This window comes from Aplysia californica, unplaced genomic scaffold (assembly GCF_000002075.1).
Source record: "Aplysia californica isolate F4 #8 unplaced genomic scaffold, AplCal3.0 scaffold00146, whole genome shotgun sequence".
NCBI lineage: Eukaryota > Metazoa > Mollusca > Gastropoda > Aplysiida > Aplysiidae > Aplysia > Aplysia californica.
Genome location: NW_004797416.1, coordinates 897,748 through 919,433, shown reverse-complemented (window position 1 = coordinate 919,433; position 21,686 = coordinate 897,748). Strand labels below are relative to the sequence as shown.

General features: G+C 39.5%; 1 protein-coding gene across 1 annotated transcript; it reads left to right on the top strand.

Moving 5' to 3' along the window:
• Positions 1-15: 15 nt before the first annotated feature.
• LOC101850644 lies at positions 16-17,165 on the top strand. The gene is made up of 10 exons (XM_005097113.3): positions 16-456; positions 2,523-2,626; positions 3,419-3,566; positions 4,480-4,677; positions 8,206-8,224; positions 9,766-9,960; positions 12,293-12,483; positions 14,093-14,257; positions 15,219-15,570; positions 16,574-17,165. Exons 2-10 carry the CDS (start codon positions 2,535-2,537, stop codon positions 17,032-17,034), a joined length of 1,821 nt encoding a protein of 606 aa, XP_005097170.1. The 5' UTR covers positions 16-456; positions 2,523-2,534; the 3' UTR covers positions 17,035-17,165.
• Positions 17,166-21,686: the final 4,521 nt, after the last annotated feature.

Below are 21,686 nucleotides of genomic sequence, written 5' to 3'. Positions count from 1 at the left end.
GAATGCTACCGACCTCGATTGCAACCTTTTAAGTTCACCCATCTCTTCTTATCTAGATCTAGTGCTGAAAATGAATTTAAAATACTGTCAATTTTACAGACTTAGTTTATGTTCTGTCCAGATTACAACTGTCTTGTCTCTCAATATTTGTGAAGAGGCTATTCCCAAATGTCTGAGGATAGCGAGGGGATTCGCTATTCCCAAAACCGAGACCTATCATGACCTGTGAACCCTGTAGGCTAGGTTCATTTCTCTTCGCGTCTATGGATTCAGCCAACTTCCGGGAATAGGTTTGAACAAGCGTAGCCTGGGCCTACGACGAACGAAAATATTGGTGTTGAATGTTGAGTCGAGACTGGCTCTCGCTAGGGGAAGGCTAGAATCTAGCTATCTCAGAAAGACCATCCCGGTTTTACAGATCTAGATCTAGATTCAAGGCCTAACCCAAAATTGCAGGTAATTTGATTAAGGAATTTATTGCTTGACTTTGTTGTACTTCTATCGTCTATACTACTATAGATATATAGAGACTGAGTTGTACGAGGACACGGGGTCGGTTTGACGAATTAGTCGGATTTCCGAACACTTACACTTACAGTACAGTAGCCTAGGCTAGATCTAGCAGTCAACGGCTGCGGATTGCCTGATGACTATGATAAAAGGTTAATTACTCCGAACGTTCAGGAAAATAAAATAAACTTTAATTTTAACTTTATTTCTCTGTACGGTTTCTGTTCTAGAGATTTGTTGATAATATTATTGTGTGAGTGCATGTGAATACTGTACGTGTGTATGTCTGTGTGTGTGTAAGGTGTGAACGGGGAGAGGGGTCGTGGAAGGATTTTTTTTTAATATGAAGGATTTTTATTTTATTTTTTGCTGGGTGACTAAATGCAAAATAGGTTACTGCCAAGGTCGAGCAGTCTTGTTTTCTCGCAGTACCTTTTGAAAGCTACTTTCAAATGAAGTATAGTCCGGGAACGTGCCTCAACCACAACTGAAGTCTGAATATTCAGACATTTAAAAATCTCTAGATCTAGATCTAGAAATTGAATTTGATGCAAAAAATGCTTCAGTCCTCGTAGAATAGCAGAATGAAAGAATGACGCCTAAATCTCGCAAATAACCCCAAAAATCTCGAGATCGGAAACCGTTCGGAGAAATAAAGTTCTACTTTATTTTCCCGAACATTCGGAGAAATAGTCACGGCCTAATGTTAAGAGATTTACACCCCACCACCACCACCACCACATCATGCTTGACTCAACTCTGTGGACTCAAAGTCAAAGGTAGCCTAAGTTTTGGGCGCTTTTCGGTAGTTCCCACCCCGCAATTGTTATTCGCTGGTTTTGGCCCCAAGAGTAGGGGGGTTTCAGGGGGGCTTGCCCCCCCCCCCCCCCCCCAAACCTAATAAAAAGATGGTGGGGGTTTTCAGAGGGGCATGCCCCCCTGAATTTTACCATAATTTGATGTTTTGCAGTTTTTAGGTTTGATATCTTAGCTTGCCGTGCATCAGACGTATAGATCTGGATGTAGATCTAGGCTCAAATGTGGGAATTACCAAAAAAGTACCAAGTTTTGTCCATGAGCTGACTTTTAGACGTGAACAGATCTGAGATCATCAGATGAGATGAAGATGAATGTGCAGATATTGACTCAGCAGGTTGTTTCTTCACATTTAATACACCATGAAACAACTTTTTCCCCACATTACTAAGTCACTACAAATTATTTTCTAGCGAGAAGATTACTTCTTCAAAGTTGCGAGCCCATTATAATAGGGCCGGCTCTATTTCTCCGAACGTTCAGGAAAATAAACTTGAACTCTTATTTCTCCAAACAGTTTCCGTTCTCGAGATTTTTTGGTATTTGCGAATGGAGTGGTCCGTGTATGTTTATGTGTGTGTGGTGTGAGTGTGCGTGTGTGTGAGTGTGTCTGTACGTGTGTGTAAGGTGTGAACGGGGGAGGGGGGGGGGCGTTGAGTGATTTTTTTGTGATGTAGTTTTTGGTTTAGACTTTAAGGGTGACTAGATGCAAAATAGATTAAAATTACTGCCAAAGTCGAGCAGTCTTGTTTTCTTGCAGTTCCTTTGAAAGCATGTTCAAATGAAGTATAGTCCGGGAATGTTGCCTTCACTACAATTGAAGTATCTGAATATTCAGACAACTAAAAATCTCTAGCTCTAGAAATTGAATTCGATGCAAAAAAAAAAATGCTTCTTCCCAGTCTTTGCAGAATGGCAGAGTGAAAGATAACGCCGAACTTTCGCAAATAGCCAAATATGTAACTTTGTGCAAATAACCAACAACACTCGAGAACGGAAATCGTTTGGAGAAATAGACTGAGACCTCAGCTTCACTTAAAGTTACCCTGGCTGTGATGTCCCAAGGTCCTATGAAGGGTTTGTGTGAAAGGTATGAATTTATCAATAGAAACTTTTGGCATAATACAAAATCAGTTTTGATGTGTGAACTGTGCACATGTATTCTTTATAAGTATAGTTTGTTCGTCTTTTGGCAGAGTGGCTGCAGCATGGCCTCTACAGGAGACATGAAGAATAATGTGAAGCAGCTTCAGGCTGAATTGAAAGCTGTCAAATATTCAGGCACAATGGATATTGATGGGTAAGATAAAATCTTTAGAAAATTCATTTCTATCAAAGAGAACACATTTTTATTCAGGTCTTACTGATTATTTTAACAATATCACTAGCAAAACTTAAATATGATGATGCTGACTAGTAGTCCTATCATGCAGTATATTTTTACTTATTATGAATATCATTCAGTTGCTTCATTAAACACAAAAAGTCTTTGTCTGCCAGACTCAGTTTGATAAAAAAAAAGTCCTCTTTCCAGTTCTCAGTCTGGCTAGTGAAATTTAAAAAAATTAATGTCACAGGTTCTTTTACTAAATAAGCATTTTGTTTCACTAATTACTCATTGTTAATCAGAAAGTATGGGGCACTTTTATCCATGAATAAGGTCGGGTTTCAACTATTGGACAATATTTGAAAGGAAATTTCTTCATGAATTTCTTCGAAAATTGATCTGGCCTCAGTAACATGAGAACATGTAGAAATAAAGCTTTTTCTGTACTGGAGTTACGTGTATCCTTCTCTAAATTTTTAAAACCATTCAAATATCTGTAAAATGGTACGTACAAGGCTAATAGATTTTTAGCATAAAAGCTACAAATGAATTTTATGCCACTATAAGTTTTCATATTTGTGATGGTTCTCTTGTCATTTCTTTTTTGGGAACATTTTCTAGCATTTTATAACCCTTTAAAATTTGTAGATACGTTTAGAAACCAAAACATTCATCAAGATCATCTTGATATAATTTTGTAGTTTGTATCTAATCCCTGAAATTAAAAGTTTTTTACATCGTTTCATTTGGTTTTCTTTCATTCAGCCTTGTGAGTGGTTTGCCGAAGACTTATTTGCCATTTTACCACTACCTGTTTACGACATACAGTACAAAGCTGAACAAGGATATTTCCAATTCTAATAATGAGTTGTATGGCAAGTCTGATATGCGGTTTATGGAGGCAGTGTACAAGGTATTTTCTACATTTTTATTGTTATTCTTTAGACTTACATTATCTCTGTACTGCAAGCATGTTCTAAAGATAATTAAGAATCTTTAAACTACTGCTATGTTATCCAGAGACGCTAGAGTGAAGACAAATTCAAATAATTAATGCATATGAATTTATTACATTTGTGTATTCTATACACTTTATGTTCATTTCTTTCCAAGAAGTGAAAGTGTGTTAATTGTCTATACCTTGTGATTAACGATGAATAGTCATGATTTCACTAGTATGTGTAAAGTTTGTTGATTCTGGTGTAAGCACAGTTGATTTGTATCAATTAATTGTTGATGATAATAATAGATATCATTTGTACAGCGCAAATTCCTTCTCAACATTGTTCATTGTTTCAGGAAGCAACATCCCTGCACTCCGGCAAGTTCTCTATGTGTTTTACAATCTATATTATGCCATCTATCCAGTCTTTTGTGATCCTCTTTTGTCTCTCTTTTCTTTTTTTTCTATTGATATGTTCAAGTATTATATTTATTTATAGCAAAATTATCTCAATTTTTTTTTTTTCTTTCTCAGTTTACCCAAACATAAATAAATAGACACAATAATGTCCTTTTAGTTCACAGGTAAATTTATGTAGAAAAGCTGATACAACGTGAAAAAACATGAGGTGGGACACATATAAATTCGAGGCACCCTTTTACTTCCTGCTTTCTACTTTATTCTTGTCTCTGAGCCCATTGCCTCCAACAGTAGAAGATGGTAGATGTTAAGCTTGTAAAGTACATGTAATTTTTTTAAAGTTTTTCACGAAGCGCTATGTGCCAGTCCAACGTTTGTATTGCATTTCCTTTTTTTTTACTTTACTTTTTTATGATTATGGCTCTTTCCTCCTCAATTGAACAAAGCTTTCTTTTTCCGCCAGATTCTGCGTGACATGTTCCAGCACAAGCCGCAGGTCACGAGGGATCAATTTTTCTCACCTGGGTTTGCTGAGAGAAAGGTTATCATGGCAACTGAGATCTTGCGACTGGTCAGGAGTAAATACAAACCACCAAAAACATCCTCTGCGTTTAGAGTGACTGCGACTAAAGATCACAGGCCTAGTAGCCACCCTGAAAAGGTAAGCGCTGTACAGATAAGTTCATAAATTGTAACAACTTTGTTTGGTCTTTATCAGCCATAAGTGAACAAAGGGGTGTTATTAAGGTAATGACAATTTACTCTCACAATTTCATAATTTTAAGGTGATTTTATGCAGGAAGGTATATTTGTGATGTGAAAAAAGTCAGGTAGATGTGAATATATTGAAATTATATTGTGTATTACCCGGTTGCTGTGAGATTCCGAATGTCTGACGTTTACGAATGAAGCTTGTTCAGCAATATGTACAGTGGAACCTGCCTTAACGGAAACGTGTGTAAAACAGAAACCTGTCTTAACGGAATCTCCCCGCTCCCCCCTTGATATATTCCTCTTTAATTACCTGTATAAAACGGAAACCTGTCCAACGTGGAAACGGAAAGAAAAATCCGCTCTCTTCGGAGGGTTTTACCTGTCTAAGACGGAAATGCTTTGCCCACTCAGCCCATATTTGAAACAAAACCTCCAAGTTTGGTTCTGCTGGCTCTAAACTTAACAGGTAGATGTTACCCCATCTATGTGAGCCCTGAGCAATGTAGATGGTCAGGGTGGTGTGGGTGTGAAATCTTGTGAGTGCCAGTGAAAGTGCTTGAGTAGCAAGACACCACAGAAACTTTCATAGGTAGCCAGAAGCCTGAGGTGTGAAAATATTAGTTTGGCCTATGCCTGCCGCCCTGATCGTACAGTCAGCCAAGAAAACGGTTCCTCGAATCGTTGTTACATGGCAGTGAGGGGTGGCATTGGTTGACTGTGCTTGTTACACCGATGGGTGGGGCTAAGAGTGGAAGCAAAAGAGATGTTCAAACATATCTGTTTTTAATAAGCCAAATAGTGGTCATATGAAATGCAAGTACTGGTGGTAATTGGATAAGTAAGACTGACGCATGTCATTATCAAAGAGGATAGCAGTTGAGGCGTGACAGTGAAGTTTTGACCACTGCTTTCTGACCGGACAAGCGACCCTTGATCCCACCGGCTGGGCCTTTGAAACCCCCCTCCATCTCCCCCCTAAATTCCCCTGTCTAAGACGGAAAATGTGAAGACGGAATTTTTTTTCGGGCTCCCTTGCCGTTCTGTCCTACACAGGTTCGAGTCAAGGAGAAAAGGGGCCGTATTAGACAGGTGGCCGTCTTAGGCAGGACTGATCAAGATGAAGAAAACAAACCCTTCCTTTCTGAGGTCGCCACATTGTTATTGTTGTTATAGTTGTTGTTTTGGCTGGGGGTTTTTTTCTTCTTTTTAAACATTCTGTTGCTGCTTTTATGCCAGGGTGACAATAAAACGAAATGTGTCAGACAAGGAGGACAGAGTGCTATGGTAAAACAAACACATGGATCGCCACCATTCGGAGAAAGAGCAACGCTTCTGTCACAAGTTCACGTTGACTTCCATTGTTAATTTGTTACACACTGGGTAAACAGTGACCACTCATCTCACTTTTGTGTATGAGTTCTGGGGGGGGCTTATGGGTTATGAGGGATCCCATGCTTACCTCACCAGCAGCTGAAGACTTGTTACCTATTGGTCAACAGTGGGAGGGGCCAACGCAACTTGATCGGTTGGAGGGACTACACAACAACAACGACAGTTGATTGGATTATGGCGGCTCGCCCACAACGCCAGAGGCAAATGCATGATTTATGACAAAACGTAATGGAGTCACTAAGGTGGCCGTCTAAGACAGGGGTTATTGTTTGGTGTGATAGGTTAGGGGTTGTGTGTTAAAACAGGGTGGCCACGTTGGACAGGTGCCCGTTTTACACCGTTAAATTATGTAGAAAAAACGCAAGGGGGGAAATGGAAAGTGGCCCGCAACGCACAGAAACAGGATCCTTTAGTTGAGAACTCAGGTAGCCAGTGGCGCGCTGACCTGTGACGGTGAACGGGGTCATCGCGTGGGCATTCTTTGGTCAGCGTGACCGCGCGGGAGGTTTAGAAAATCATATTTTTCTTTCTGAATTGAGCGCTAATTAACGCAATGATATTGACTGAAAGACACCACTGCACTCGGGAATCAGTAGTTCCCAGCCTTTTTTATGATATTCCAAAAACAAAGTGAATCAGTATTTCTCTGTTTAGTTGTAACAGACAGTGCAAGATGGTCATGTCTGATTCCTGTTATCGTTTCTAATTATGACATAACAAGCGCCGATAATTAGAAAACTGAGCGTCAGGATTAGTTCTTCTTTAAGGGAAATAAACGTAAAACTTAAGGGTATGTACATACCAAATTTCACTGCTACCGCAGTTTCTGTGACCTCAAAATTATTGATCTTTGTGTAGAACTCCTAGAATAACACACGGAAGACTGGGACTTTCTTTAAGAGGAGGAGAAATGGTGTTGCTAAAGTCTACAGTGGAATCGTGTTATAACGAGAGGGAGGGAACCGGTGCATAATGTCCGTTATAGCAGGATTTTCGCTATAAGGGATCCAGTAATAAATTCAAGGGAAATAATAAAGTAGGCCTAATATCTATAAGCTTGGTGTTCTGTTTGGTTCTTTTTGCTATCTTCCCTGATGATGATTTTGTTCAACATGACCTCTGGGTCTTACTTAATCAAAAATCGAGTCAGGTTTCTTTCTTTAGCGCTAGTGGTGTTGACTGACAGCTCGGCGTTGGCGATTAGAAAGAAAGGGCTCTAGGCTAACTCGCCCGCTGTGTTTTCCCCCACTCCACCACACCCTATGGTGCATTCCATCTTCTTGCGCACGTCACACTTTCGCTCCATTCATCACAGCACTGTGACTTCTCCATCCCCACATCGGAGAAATGAGAGGCATGGTAGGCCTTAATAATCTAAACTAGGCTTATGCTGGCCTATCAAGCGATGCGTTCTGCTTGTCTACGCATGCCACACCTTCCCTACTCTAACTCAGTGGCTCCGGCCTTCATTGTTGGCACACATGGGCTCACCCATTCTTTGTTTCGCTAGATCACCAACACGTTTCTCAACTGGCGAGGTTTTACATAATGGATAGATCTAATTGGCCTATGCACTCTGCACAGCAGCAACAATATTCCACTATAACCGACTTGCATGTTTGACTGATAGCACAATATATATTTTATTTACAAAGGTAAAGAAGAGAAAAAAAGGGGGTTTTAGAAGAGTGTCTTTATAACAGACTTTTCGTTTTTTCAGGACTCGTTATAAGTGGATTCCACTGTATAAATAAAAACTACTTGGTGGGTCTAACATTTGCAATTGAGATAGTAAATGAGACGATTTTATCAAGAATGCATCCCAGTTTATAACGGTGCGATGAGGTCAAATGACCCCAATAAAAAAGGTCAACAGGTACCACGAGGGTGATTAATCACCTCCGGACAGCGGGAGCTGGGGTGCAACTAAAAGGCGCGATTTTGGCTGATTTCGTGCGCTGTAGGCCGTTTGTACAGGTGACCGTCTTATAAAGGTGGCGTCATGGCAGGTTCAACTGTATTTTAATTTTAAAAATTTTAATGTAATAACTTTTATTTATTAAAATTGCTTTTCTTATTTCAGGTGCGACAAGAGCCTCGCGGTGAGTTACCCTTAAGTGTCCTTCCTTGTGCTCAACAGAGAGATAGAAATTATGGCTGTGGTTATTAGTCGGAATTCATTTCTTTACTTCTTCTTCCTTAGTAGTATTTGAGGAGAAAAATTTTATAAAGAAAGTTCTAAATCAAGGGACCACCAATTTTCAAACAAGTACGAGCTGCCTTTAAAAAAAACGGAACTTGGAAAAGCTACAGTGCCCGAAAATATTGTTTCTCCTGCTTTTTTTTTCATGTAACTAATGTAATGTCCTTGGGTAACCATTGTTGTACCAACTCATCAGAAACTCCAATCGATAATGACAAAATTCTCTCTTTTTCTTAATGTCATGTTTGATAATAATAATGCTATGTTTAATCAACCAACTGTCAGCTTCTGTGGCGTAACGGTTGACTTCTTCTCCTTTTCAGGCAGAATTGAGTTCAATTTCCATGCGAAGGAAGATATGTTATCGGGTATCTCTGTCTACTTGGATTCTGTATCCCTCTCGGTCTGGGTTAGCCGAGGCAGGCAAGGTCGAAGAAGCCCACCTGCAATATGATTTAAGGAGGGGTGCTACAGAATAAGCCTATCTCGGCTAATGCCACTCCTAAGGAGCTTTTATTTGGTGTGGACGATTATATGGCAATGGAAATTTGTTGCCAATTGTAAAAACAAATTACTGATTCCGTTGTCATGGGAACGGCGTCCATATTGGATTTTAGAAACATAATGTGGTACCATTTTCTCACCTTATTTACAAACAGATTAGGTTCATACTTAACTTTTTAATATCTGCTTTAGCTTTTATTTTATGACACTTTTATTTCCGCCTATAGCGAAATAGTGGAATTACTGGAAAACTTAGCTTTTCAAGCTCACAGATTAAGAACCAATACATTTATCAACAATTCCTCTTGCAAAAAGCTAGATTTGTATGGTTTAAACATTCTGTTAAAGTTTCATTGAAATCGAGTCAGAAATAGAGCAGAAGAACACTACCAACTGTGAAAATTTAGCGTCTTTTAAAAAAAAAAAATTTTTTTAAATTGGCAAATATTTTCTGAAACAGACTCAACCCTACGCTCTAAAATCCCCCCAAACAGCAGTTTAGGATGCGGGGAGGCTCGTGTACCTTTCTTCTAGATAGTATTCAGGACATGCCCAGGAATTTTAAAGTGTAATTATCTCAATTTGTGTAAGTTGGCCCCATACCTGCATTTCTTGCTGCAGGCCCCCCCCTTAAAGAATGTTGTTGAGGGGATTAAACTTTTAGTCATGTCTTTTACCTTGGTTTGAACTCGAAGGAGCCGGTATTCTCCTACATGCTGATGATTTCTGTTTAGATAATTAATGGTGATAGCAATTAGAGAGATGATCCTGTTTAAACTTACTTGATCTTAGACATGACAGTGCACTGTGGCAACCAGCGTAGAGGTGTGCTGTCACTGGAATTTATTATTATGTATGTTTTGATTGTTTAGTATGTTATTGCAGAACAATATCTTGATGTAGGTCAATAAGTCTGCTTTGTTTTCTTTCTTTTAGTGCCATCTTCAGCTAAAGAACGCCCTCGTAAGGTTGCAGCTAGATCCATTCCTGATGTGTCAGGAGCTATTGTGTTACCATCGCAGGCCACAGCATCTGCAGCCAATGGCTTCTGCATACCCAAGAGTGCTTTTCCTCAGCTGAGAATGGCCCAGTTGGCTCCCACAAGGGACCAGGCAGAGCCAGTGCCATCTGGTAAATTTTGCTTCACTTGTCTGACTTTTTATTGCTTTCATTGTTGCCGATCTTGCAATATGTGGGCTTCCTTCCTTTTGCATACCACATCTACAAATCAAACCAACATCTGCTCTTCGAATGTCCCAAACTACAGGATCTTGATGGCTACTTGTTCCTCTCGGCTCTACCTGAGACAATAGCCTATACTGCGACAAAGAACATATTCAAAGACCTCCACCTTTTTCTACATGGCATTGCGCCAAAGGGCATACGTTCAAAGGCTACTGGATTGACAACGCAACAGCTTCCTTTTGACTTAATATATCATAAAGAAGTATATGCAAGCTTGCTTCACTCTTGAATGGCAGCATACAAAAGAGATAAGGTTTATTCCTTGGTGGGGAATATCAAGTAGTTCCATATGTCTGATCAGACTGTATACTACTCAGCCCTGATTAGCACGGGTGTATGAGTACTCGAGTCCACTCAAGTATTAAATCCCTGCAAGTACTTATTCTTGCGACTACTCCCCCAAGTAGTTTTTTTTTTAATACTCAAGTGCACGCTCGAGTCCAAAACCTCCAAGTTCTCAGGTTCAGTAGTAGAGTACTTATTTTTTTCATCTTATGGGGGGCTTTTAGTAGAATCAAAGATTTTGTAATTTTCATCATTTTTATTAGTTGGTGTTTTATCTTTCTTTTCTTCTCATTTATCCTTGTGCACTACTCTTCAAATCATCCCAGTAATATTAATATTTTTGTTTGTACCATTATTAATATTTCTTTTTCTCCTTTTGTACGTTTATTATTATTGATTATTATGAGCTTCACAAACAGCAGTTAAAATTGAACAAATAATAATAGGAAAAGTATCTGTTCCTGACTTTTCCTCAGCCTTGTGCCATATTGGTAAGTGGGACGGTACTGCAGAAGCTTATGAGGCACAGAGAAATCTGTACCTCAATTATCTCTAATGGATGGATTACCATCCTTTAAAAAATTTTTTTTTTTTTAAAGAAGAAAATTTGACATATGATATTCGATTTGACAAAAGCATACTGATTTATTAGCTAAAATTGATCTAGGTCTGTACTTCTCTACCATGTCCCATGCAAAACAAGTCATGCACACACACACTTACACACAAACACGCACACACACACACACACACACCGAACGCTGGTGAATCCTCCCTTTTCTTTATATTATTACGAGGGATGTACAGAAAGTACCGTTTTAAAATAATTATAAAAGAAATAATTTTCCCGATCAAAACCATTTATTTTTTAATACCTCATATATATGACTACTTCTCAACGTAGTCACCAGAACTGTTGAGGCTTTTGTCGTAGCGTGGGACGAGCTTCTGAGAGCCCTCATCGTAGAAAGCTGCCGCCTGCGATGTCAGCCAGTGTCGAGTCTCTCCTGTGAGGTCAGCGTCTGAGTCAAAGTATTGCCCGGCGAAAAACTTTTTCAAATGCAGGAACAGATGAAAGTCACTTGGAGCCAGGTCTGGGCTGTACGATGGGAGCTTCAACTGTTCTCATCCGAAGGAGGCGATCAGGTTTTGGGTCTGTGCGAACTTGGGAGGAGTTGCATTGTCGTGAAGCAGAACAACGCCGTCGCTAAGCATTCCTCGTCTTTTGTTTTGAATCGCTGTATGCAGTTTTTTAAGTGTGTTGCAGTACACATCAGAGTTAATTGTCATCCCATTTCCCAAAAATTCTATCTAAAGAAATGTCCAAAAATACTGTACACATGGCTTTTTTTTCCTGACACGGCCTGCGTAGAGTGATTCAAAACAAATGACAGAATGCTCAGCGACGGCGTTGTTCTGCTTCACGACAATGCAACTCCTCACAAGTCTGCACAGACCCAAAACCATCGTACAGCCTAGACTTGGCTCCGTGTGACTTTCATCTATTCCTACGTTTGAAAAAGTTTTTGGCCGGGTAGGACTTCGACTCAGACGCTGATCTCACGGGAGAGACTCGACATTGGCTGACATCGCAGGCGGCAGCTTTCCACAATGAGGGCTTTCAGAAGCTCGTCCCACACTACAACAAATGCCTCAACAATTCTGGTGACTACGTGGGGAAGTAGTCATATATATATTTATGAGGTATTAAAAAATAAATGGTTTTAATCGGGAAAATTATTTCTTTTACAATTATTTTAAAACCATAGGCCTACTTACTTTCTGGACGTCCCTCGTATTTTATCAATCATTTGTTCCCCTCGTCCTTGCACTGGATAACTGTTGTTGATTATTGTGTTGATGTGTTTCTCTTTACTCAAACTCTAACTGATATTGGTCCCCTCCCCCCCGCCCCCCTGTTCCTCCCATATAGATTCTGATTCTGACCTTGATACGGCAACAGTTACAGAATCATCGTCGGGAAGAATTCTTGCATCGTTACCAGCCGGCACTATTGGCCAGTCAGAAATGGAGGCAGAAATCCGGAGGAAGGTTGTTGGTATGGTTTCCCCTAGTTTGGTCAACCTCAATGAGAGACTAGGCAAGCTGGAAATTGCACTAAAGGTAGGAACCTTATGCTTGTTGTGCCTTGTCTGAATTTTTTAGGAGTACCTTCAGCAGCGATCAGGTGCTTCGCTGTCACTCTTAAGAGACCCTAGTTTGTTTTCCAAGTGGGGAGAGTTATTTTATCAAGTAGCCCTGTTTTTCTGCAAAGATGTTGTATCCCTCTCAGCCTGGGTTGGCTCTGACAGGCAGGGTCAGAAGCCTGCCTCCTGAATCATCAAAATTGTGTCGATATCGATGGGGGCATAAAAACAACTCGATAAAAAAATAACTAAACAAAAATAGTTAGTGGTCTAGTGCTGAAGTAAAAAAAAGCGGCAAAATGAATACAATGGCAGGGAAGAAGTTTAACCTACTGACAGCTCTCTTCAAACACCAGCATTAATCTTTTTCAAAAAAGGGTTGTTGGCTTTTTTTTTTTTTTTTTTTACATTAGTGCATTATTTTTTTATGTTTTTACTCTTAAGCCTAGGGATTCAAGATTTGTTAAGAATTTGACATTTTCAAAGTAATTTGAAACTGAGTCTTTGGGCTTTTGAAGTTCTGTAAAGCCATTTTCAGATAGTTTTAATTGTTATATGGCCTTTTTGGGGGACTTGAAAGGACCCCACAGAATTGAATAACTTATGCAGTTATGCTTGATATGAATGTAGCTGCTTGGGGGTGCCATGAAACTCTCTCTAAAACTATATACCTGGCCTCGTGTCAACAATCTCCCCCCCCACTCATTATCTCATTATGCATACTCCCTTTCTACTAACACATCATAGTAATACTATAAACAGACACAGTGCATATCCCAGATTTGCCAGTTTTCAGCTAAAGTAGGAAATCCGGCTTTTTAATTAAAATCCTCCAGCTTTCGAAGCTTTTCCCGCCGAGATCAGCGGTACCGGGAAAATGTTTCCTGCCTGGTCGGGAAATTGTATCCTGACACAGGCTGGGCCTGAAGGAAGCCCAGAACAGGTGGTTGAAATCTTGTGCTTTTCCAGTTCGGGCTGGGCATTATTCTTTTTTTTAAAGGAATAAATAGGTACCTAGAATATTTTACATGTTCAAAAAACAAAACAAAAACGAGTCGGAAACTAGGCACCTAGTATCCGCGAAATGATATACAGTCGAACCTGCTCTAACAGCCTCCTGTCCTAGACAATCACCTGTACAAATAACAACTTCCCACCCCCCATCCTTGCTTTTTTTTCTGAATTGTCGCAACACCGTCCCAGATACCCACCAGTCTAAGACAACCACTTTTCTCTTTGACAATGGATGGCCATTTTTTATGCTTCTATCCGATGAGTGGACTCATCCTTTTTTACATTATGAGTTGTCAACCAAAATCAATGTCCAGCTGTTTCTTTATATATATACTCATTCACATTTTTGTGTCCATTTACCTGTTCCAGTATGTCGACCTGTGTGTAATCTTTTTAGTACTGATTTTTCTTTAATTCTTTTTAATTGTCATTGTGAGTGTCTACCTCAGCTATGTTATTGTAATGCGCACTGAGCATCTCGTCGCGATGAAAATGGGCAATATAAATAAATGCAATTGGTTGTTATTTGTTATTCATTTGACAATTTTGACTGTTATTTATTTACCCTGCAGAGGATGGACCAACAGGAAGTACCAAAGCCTCCTCCAGAGCCTGCTCAATTCAAAGCCCTGACCACTGGACTGACCAAACAAATGAATGATGTCATCTTTAAACTGGACACCCTCACTTCTCGTGTTGTCCTCATTGAAAATCGGTTGACCATGGTGGAAACAAAGGTAGGCTGTCTGGCATGTTTCATCCTTTTTCTGCTACACTAGTGATAATAATTTATGGTGATAGTAATTTGAAGCAGTCCTTTAGCACAGACAAACTCATTGAGGATGTACATTCTGGTTATTCAACAACACTTGAAGATACGCTGTTTTGGGACATAATTTCGTTATTAAAGTAGATTTTTCTATTTTTTTATCTGAAATTTTAAAATGCATGCAACAACATGCACACTTTGAAATATATGCAACTTGTGTTTCCTTCTTGCGTATGATTGTTCAAAATGTACAGAAACATTACCTTTTGGTTTGATGGTGATTGGACATAATATGTGTCCGCTATGTCCTCAAAGAATTCAAATTCTCTTGTGAGAGCCTGCCTGGTATAAATTTTATTCAAGACTATAAATTTGTAAGAAGTATAAAATCAACCTTACTTTAGGCCCTGTTCTGAAAACAAGTCCCCTGACCAAAAGAAAGGGGACGCAACTATTTGCAAAATTTCCCTTTTTTATGTTGTATAAAGATGATACGTAGATTAAAAAATATTATAAAATTAGCATAATAGGTTCAGGATTTCAGTTTTCATTTAAATGGCAGTCCATGTTTCAAAGCCTGTTCTCATTTTTAATTTTTTCAGTTCTAGTTTTAGGTTTTTTCGTTCTCACCTGGGACTCAACACCTGTATCTAGGTCTCTCAGTCTCCATTATTATTCAACTCAGAACTCTGATTAGTCAGGGCATTAGCTTCTTGTATATTTCATGTTCTCTTTAGTTGTAAAGGTCATGGTGAACACCAACAGTACCACTGAAGATTTTGTTCTGACAGCTATGAGTTTGAGAATAAGAGAAAAGTTAAGTAAACAAAATGACAAAAATATTGATAATACTCCCTTATAAGGTAACCTAAACTGTAAATTTTATGTGAAGGAACATGTGTAGCATATTTTTTTAATGCTGTTTTCAGTTAGACGATGAGACAGCCTACCACAGAACTCTGGCTGCTAGTCGGGCAGTCACCTCAGGCAGCTCAAAGACCAGAAATGCAGGTCATCATAGCAGACAGTCTCCTCGGATAGTTCAAGTCCGGGCAGAGGATGAGGAGGCTTTTCTTTCTTCAGCGGGTAAAGAAGAGCTCGGAGCGAAAGTTGTAGAAAGTCATGGGGAGGTTATCAACATTGAAGATGGTGACATCAATGCTGATGCCGATGGCGCTGGCGGAGAAAAGGTTGACGTTGTGGTGGTCAGAGAAGAAGTGGACAGGGATACCAGGACTGACAACAAGATGGGCTTCATTAAAACACTGGTGGGAAATAATGGTAAGAATTCATATTTCTATTTTTTCCCATACCTTTTCAAGTCTGAAACGGCATCTTGAAATTTTCTTTTCCTAACACTTCTTGTAATATTTTGACTCTGAGGTCAGCCCATACCTGAACTGCTCTGCCAAGGTGCCCCTATATATCATTCCTGAAGTGTCATTAAGACTTCTCATTAACTGGTAGGTTATAAAAAAGAATGGTATTTTGCAAACTTCTGTATCTTTAATCTATCCATATATAATATGTGAGTTGTTTCATTACAGTCACAATAAAAAATGATTCCTGGACCTATGCACATGTATATTATTTATACATTTTTTGGTATAGACCTCTGTGGCATATGTGGTTGCATACTTAACAAGTTGCGCTCCTTAAAGATCCCTTCATGGTCCAAAATTGATAAGAGTAGGTTTCGGCCACCACTCGGTCAGAGTATGACCTTATGCAGTACGAGCGCCGTAAAACACTTACCGAAAAAAATCACTCAACAAACACACAGGAGTTTTTTGAGGATACATATTAAAATTGGGCAGGTTCTTGTTTTTTTTCTTCAATCCTTCACTTTTGGAATATTATGAAATATTATTTCATTTCCAAAATATTTGGTTTCTGTGGTGTAAGAAATCTGTTTATTTTATAAGGTTTATCCCTCAAAAGAATTGCCGCAACAATACCCGTACTTCAAAGTTATTTTTGATTTGGGATGGTTGGGTTTTTTTTCACACTTAACCAGTGGTGTTTCTGAAGTATGAAGCAAGATGTGACAGAAACCACTAAAACTTTTACACAAACCCTTTTATACTTCTTCGTCTTCTTCCTCTTCTCCTCTTCCTCCTCCTCTCTTCCTCCTCCTCTCTTCCTCCTCCTTTTTCTTTTTTAATCTTCTCCTCCTCCACCTTCAGCTTCTTCTGTTTCATCTTTTTTTTTTCTGGCCATTCAGACTTCTTTTGAATATCAAACTTGGCAAGCTACAATTAGTCTGCACAAATGATTTCCACAGGATCTGAAACAACATTAACAACTGGAGACAACAGCACAGTAGATATAGCAGAGGATCAGATTCCGTCATTCGGCAGATTTGAACTTGAGTCAATGCCCGTGCAGACTGTCGCTTCCATTGATAACAGTCAAAGAGCTTGCACGCTAGAAAGAGAGGCAGCCCGGGATCTCATCTCAACCCTTCCTACTACAGCTGCAACCAGAGATAACCCTCCTATCTCATCTCTGACAAACGCATTTGGTGATCTCGCTTCCCCCATCCGCCCATTTGTTCGCCCGCAATACGAATATCCTTTACTTCAAGATGATTCTGTGATCAGCATTCCATGCGCAACATATGAGGATAGCTCAGAGGACAGACGGACAAGCACTCCGTCTCACGCAACGCTAGACACATCGACCTTGGACAGGGTCGGTCGTATCAACCAGATGATGTGCGAGACGCAACAACTGTTCCGTTAGAAAAGTCTGTCGCTGCTGTTTTGTCAGTTATGTCTTGTCTTAACAAAAGTGAGCAATAGTAAGTGAGGTGAGGACTTTTTAACGAATGGGAATTGCAAGGGGAGGGGTGTAGATATGGCTAAAAGAATTGTTTTTTTTGTTTGTTTTTTTTTGGGGGGGGGGGGTGATTCTTTGTTGTTTTTTGTTGGGTTTTTTTTTTTTTTTTTTTTAATTTAGGCTTGCTTGTACTTTGTTTCGCCCCTGCACGTGGGGTTGTTGGGGGGGGGGGTTGATTCTTTGTTGTTTTTTGTTGGGTTTTTTTTTTTGCTGTATTCATAGTTTTGAGTTGATTCTACAGTCAAGTGTTTGGCTACTTTTCTATCCAGTGTCTCTGAGCAAATAAATGGCCTGGGGAACCATTAGGAGGAGGGATGTTTATGGTGGGAGTGGGAGGAGTTATTATTTGTTATTTGATTGTTATGGCTGAAATTTTACATACTACCATAATTATGAACCTGTGTGAACATTGTAAAGATCAGTCTGTCAATTTATGTACTTCTCATCCTTCTTTGATTACCCTGTTCAAAGCATTTGTGGTCAGTGTACTGTGAAAACGATTCTTGGAAAAATGTACAGGACAAATTCCATGCACCTTGTCTGAAGCAGGGTGTCATCTTCCTTTGGTGGAGGCAGTCCATCATGTCTTCTTACGTGTCAAAAATATTTTGTAGTATTTGCCGAATGTTATCCGAAACAATGCAGGTTTTGTTGTTTTGTTTTTTTGTTGTTGGAGGGAGGAGGGGGGGGGGGTTGTTCCCGTGTCCCTTTTTTAGGTGCAAGTGATCTTATTGGCATCAGAGAATCATTGACTTCGAGAAAGATTCTTCAAAATGCGTCGTTTGGTACCTTTCACCAGGCACACACACGTATTTCAACACTAAGATGTAACAATAAGAGAATATGAATTACGACGATAATGTCTATGCGTTATTGTTTGATCATTTAATTAATTAATTTTGAAATATTTTTCTCGCTTTTGTCCCCTATTCTAGCTCCTCTCAGAACATGCATGTCCCTTTCCCACTCTCCTCACATTGAGAGATCAGATTTTGAAACTATATATTGTATGTCACCACCCCTATCAACCCTATAAACAGTCAAACCTTGTTACACTGCCACCTTTGGGACGAGCATGAAGTTGGCAGACTATCAGGGCTGACAGTTCAACGGGATTCCCCTGTTGTATAGCCCTGACTGCCCAATGTCATGGAACATAATTCTGCTGTGCAATTTGTGTTCGAAAAAGGTCTTTTTTGTTGGTGATATACATGTACATGCACATGTATTCAGAGCGGAGACTCTCTCTCTCTCTCTCTCTCTCTCTCTCTCTCTCTCTCTCTCTCTCTCTCCTCTCTCTCTCTCTCTCCTCTCTCTCTCTCTCTCTCAGAACCTGGCGGTAAGCGGGGCTGACGGTATAACGAGGGACAGTACAGTGGGGTTTGACTGTATATATTATAATGAAATACCATATATAAATTGATGCTGGGTGAAAAATTTGATCGACCCTTCTGATATTTCTTGCACTTGCAGCTTGTAATGTTCACACGGATGGTCCCTCTACGTTTTTCTCTTTCTGTCTGTCTATTCATCTCATTATACTTTTGAGTGAGAATTTTAGATACAACTCATGATATATATTTTATATTATAGCAAGTCCATTTGACAAACAAACTCCTTCACATTTGGCAGTTTCATGTGGAGACTGTTTCAAAGCAGCAAGTCATCTGATAACCATATAGTATAGAGTCTATGTCATGAAAACATTGTATCTATGGTTTTCTTTTATACCTCAACCTGTGGTTATGTTTTAAAGAAAACTATATGCCAGATGTATTAGTACCGTAGGATTCTAATAATTTATACTGCTATCTTTTATTCTTCTAGTTCTAGAATCACATTTGTATTCCACTTGATTATAATTATTATCCTTCTTTCGAGGTAAAGGTAGTCTTCATCCTCTAATGCTCTTTTTTTTGTCTTTCATTGGACAAACCTAAATGGAGAGGGGGGGGGGGGGATTAAAACTATGGAATTGGCAGTTAGAAGGGGAGAGGGGAAGTACATTTTTTAATGTATTGGGGGGGGGGGGTTGTGGGTCCTTCATTTTGACTTCTTTTATTTTAATTCTGGCATTTTGTTCTTATCCAATTACGAATCAGTACCAGGTGTATCAAAAGTCCGTCCAAGTTAAATTATTCAGTGTTAAATTATTTAACACTTATGATTTTCACTGATCCTGGGAGTGGTATGAGTTTTTATCATGCTTGGTATCTTGTCCCACAGAAAACTGTACTAATCTATTGTATTTAATTACAACGTATTTAAATCAATAAAAAGAATAAAATGGTGTTTTGTGTTTATTTCAGTCTGTTGTCTGGCTTTCCATTTGAGAATTTCAGTGTTAGTTGTCCAAGTACATGAACGGTGTGTTTTTGTTTTGGGAAGCTGAAGAATATAGCAAGGGTAGAGCCCAATTCTTTCCAGCTTTTCTTATTTTTTGCCTTCCATTTACTTCACATCTCTGCTTCTCCTCCTGTTTGTACAATATCATATCACTGAAGAAAGTCAAAAGACTTCAAATTGTTCTGTTTTTAGTTTTAGTAAGAATTTTAGGGCACTTGCAACCCAATAGGTTATGTAAGAGTAAATGCCGGAGATTAGAGGTGTTTTTAGAGATAGTAACATGCAAATTAAATGTAGGAAGAGAGCTAAGGAAGCTAAATGTTTGAAAGGGTTGAATTGAAGGAGTAAACCTCACTCGAGCACCTGCCAACCACCCACTCAAACAGTTCAAAATTATGATGCGCGTTTAGTTTTACAGAAAAGAAAGCGAGACTCTGCTACGGTAACCTCTTTCATGGACACTGCACTGGCTTCCTGTTTAGAAAAGAATTAAGTTGAACATTCTTTTCTACAAATATTTGAATGATTATGCGCCATCATATTTATCAAATAGACTGTTCAAACTGCATTTCAACTTGCAGTTTTAGGTCGCCAGCTGATAAAAAGAGATTTCTTTTACCATCTACCAAACTTACTAAAACTTATTACTTGTTACTTGTGTGAAGGGCCAACATCACTGCGCATAAGTGCTCTGTCCCCTGAAGAAGCACATCTCGAAGTGTGTAGATGCTGACGGTTCCAAGCAATGTTTGATTCCATAGCCTTCTGCTCCTCTCACTAAGTCTTGATCTTCTGCTGGCGCCCCATCCAATTCCAAGCTCATAAAGTCACTCAAGATTATGGTATTCCGATTTTCCTTGTTCTTTTTCCCCTTTTTCCCTGACTGAATGCACAATTTCAAGTTTGTCAGGGCACAGCTTTCCTTCAGGTTATGCTTTCCCAGCGAGCTCATCAGCCCGCTCATTGCCCTTGACTCCTGCATGGCTCGGGGTGAAGATCCAGGTGATCTTTTTCAGTGTCGTCTTCTTCAGGAGCTCTGTCCCTACAGCTCTATGGTTCCCACTTTCAATCTTCCTCAGAGTGCTCTGAGAGTCTGTGACAAAGATCACATGTGCTTGTCGAGTTGTTGTAACCCATTTGAGAGCCTGAGTAGTAAGTGATTGCCTCAATCTCCATTCTCATGCTAGATGTTGTCATATCGTTGCTCTCTGCTGTTCACTTTGCTGAGAAGCCCCATCCAGATTTTTCCCCTCGTTTAACAGATCCGTCCGTGCATACAGGTACAACCTCTTCTTCATGCCGTGAGTTGTCTTCAGTCAGTTGTCGTATATCTCTACCTTCCCAAAATCTCACTGCTCTCTCTCATTCATCTTTATCCTTTCTTCACCCCGCTGTATATCTTCCAGTGGGCTGACTTCCTTGGTGGTGTCTTCAGCCTCGGCCATCCAAGAAGCTCCTTGTTTTAGGCGATTTCCCTTGATTGCTGCAATGGCTTCGTAAAGTTAGCGTTGCTTATCAGCCGCCACCCCCGTGTCGTACGCCCTGACCTGAGCCACTAAAAACATTAGGTGACTCTCTCTCTCTCTCTCTCTCTCTCTCTCTCTCTCCTCTCTCTCTCTCTCTCTCAGAACCTGGCGGTAAGCGGGTTTGAGGGTATAACGAGGGACAGTACAGTGGGGTTTGACTGTATATATTATAATGAAATACCATATATAAATTGATGCTGGGTGAAAAATTTGATCGACCCTTCTGATATTTCTTGCACTTGCAGCTTGTAATGTTCACACGGATGGTCCCTCTACGTTTTTCTCTTTCTGTCTGTCTATTCATCTCATTATACTTTTGAGTGAGAATTTTAGATACAACTCATGATATATATTTTATATTATAGCAAGTCCATTTGACAAACAAACTCCTTCACATTTGGCAGTTTCATGTGGAGACTGTTTCAAAGCAGCAAGTCATCTGATAACCATATAGTATAGAGTCTATGTCATGAAAACATTGTATCTATGGTTTTCTTTTATACCTCAACCTGTGGTTATGTTTTAAAGAAAACTATATGCCAGATGTATTAGTACCGTAGGATTCTAATAATTTATACTGCTATCTTTTATTCTTCTAGTTCTAGAATCACATTTGTATTCCACTTGATTATAATTATTATCCTTCTTTCGAGGTAAAGGTAGTCTTCATCCTCTAATGCTCTT

Bases quoted from the DNA above. Each gene is read 5' to 3' on its own strand.
- LOC101850644 (XM_005097113.3), top strand. From the start codon at position 2,535: ATGGCCTCTACAGGAGACATGAAGAATAATGTGAAGCAGCTTCAGGCT. The intron at 3,567-4,479 runs GTATTTTCTACA...TTTTTCCGCCAG, and splicing joins TTATGGAGGCAGTGTACAAG to ATTCTGCGTGACATGTTCCA. The intron at 14,258-15,218 runs GTAGGCTGTCTG...TGCTGTTTTCAG, and splicing joins TGACCATGGTGGAAACAAAG to TTAGACGATGAGACAGCCTA.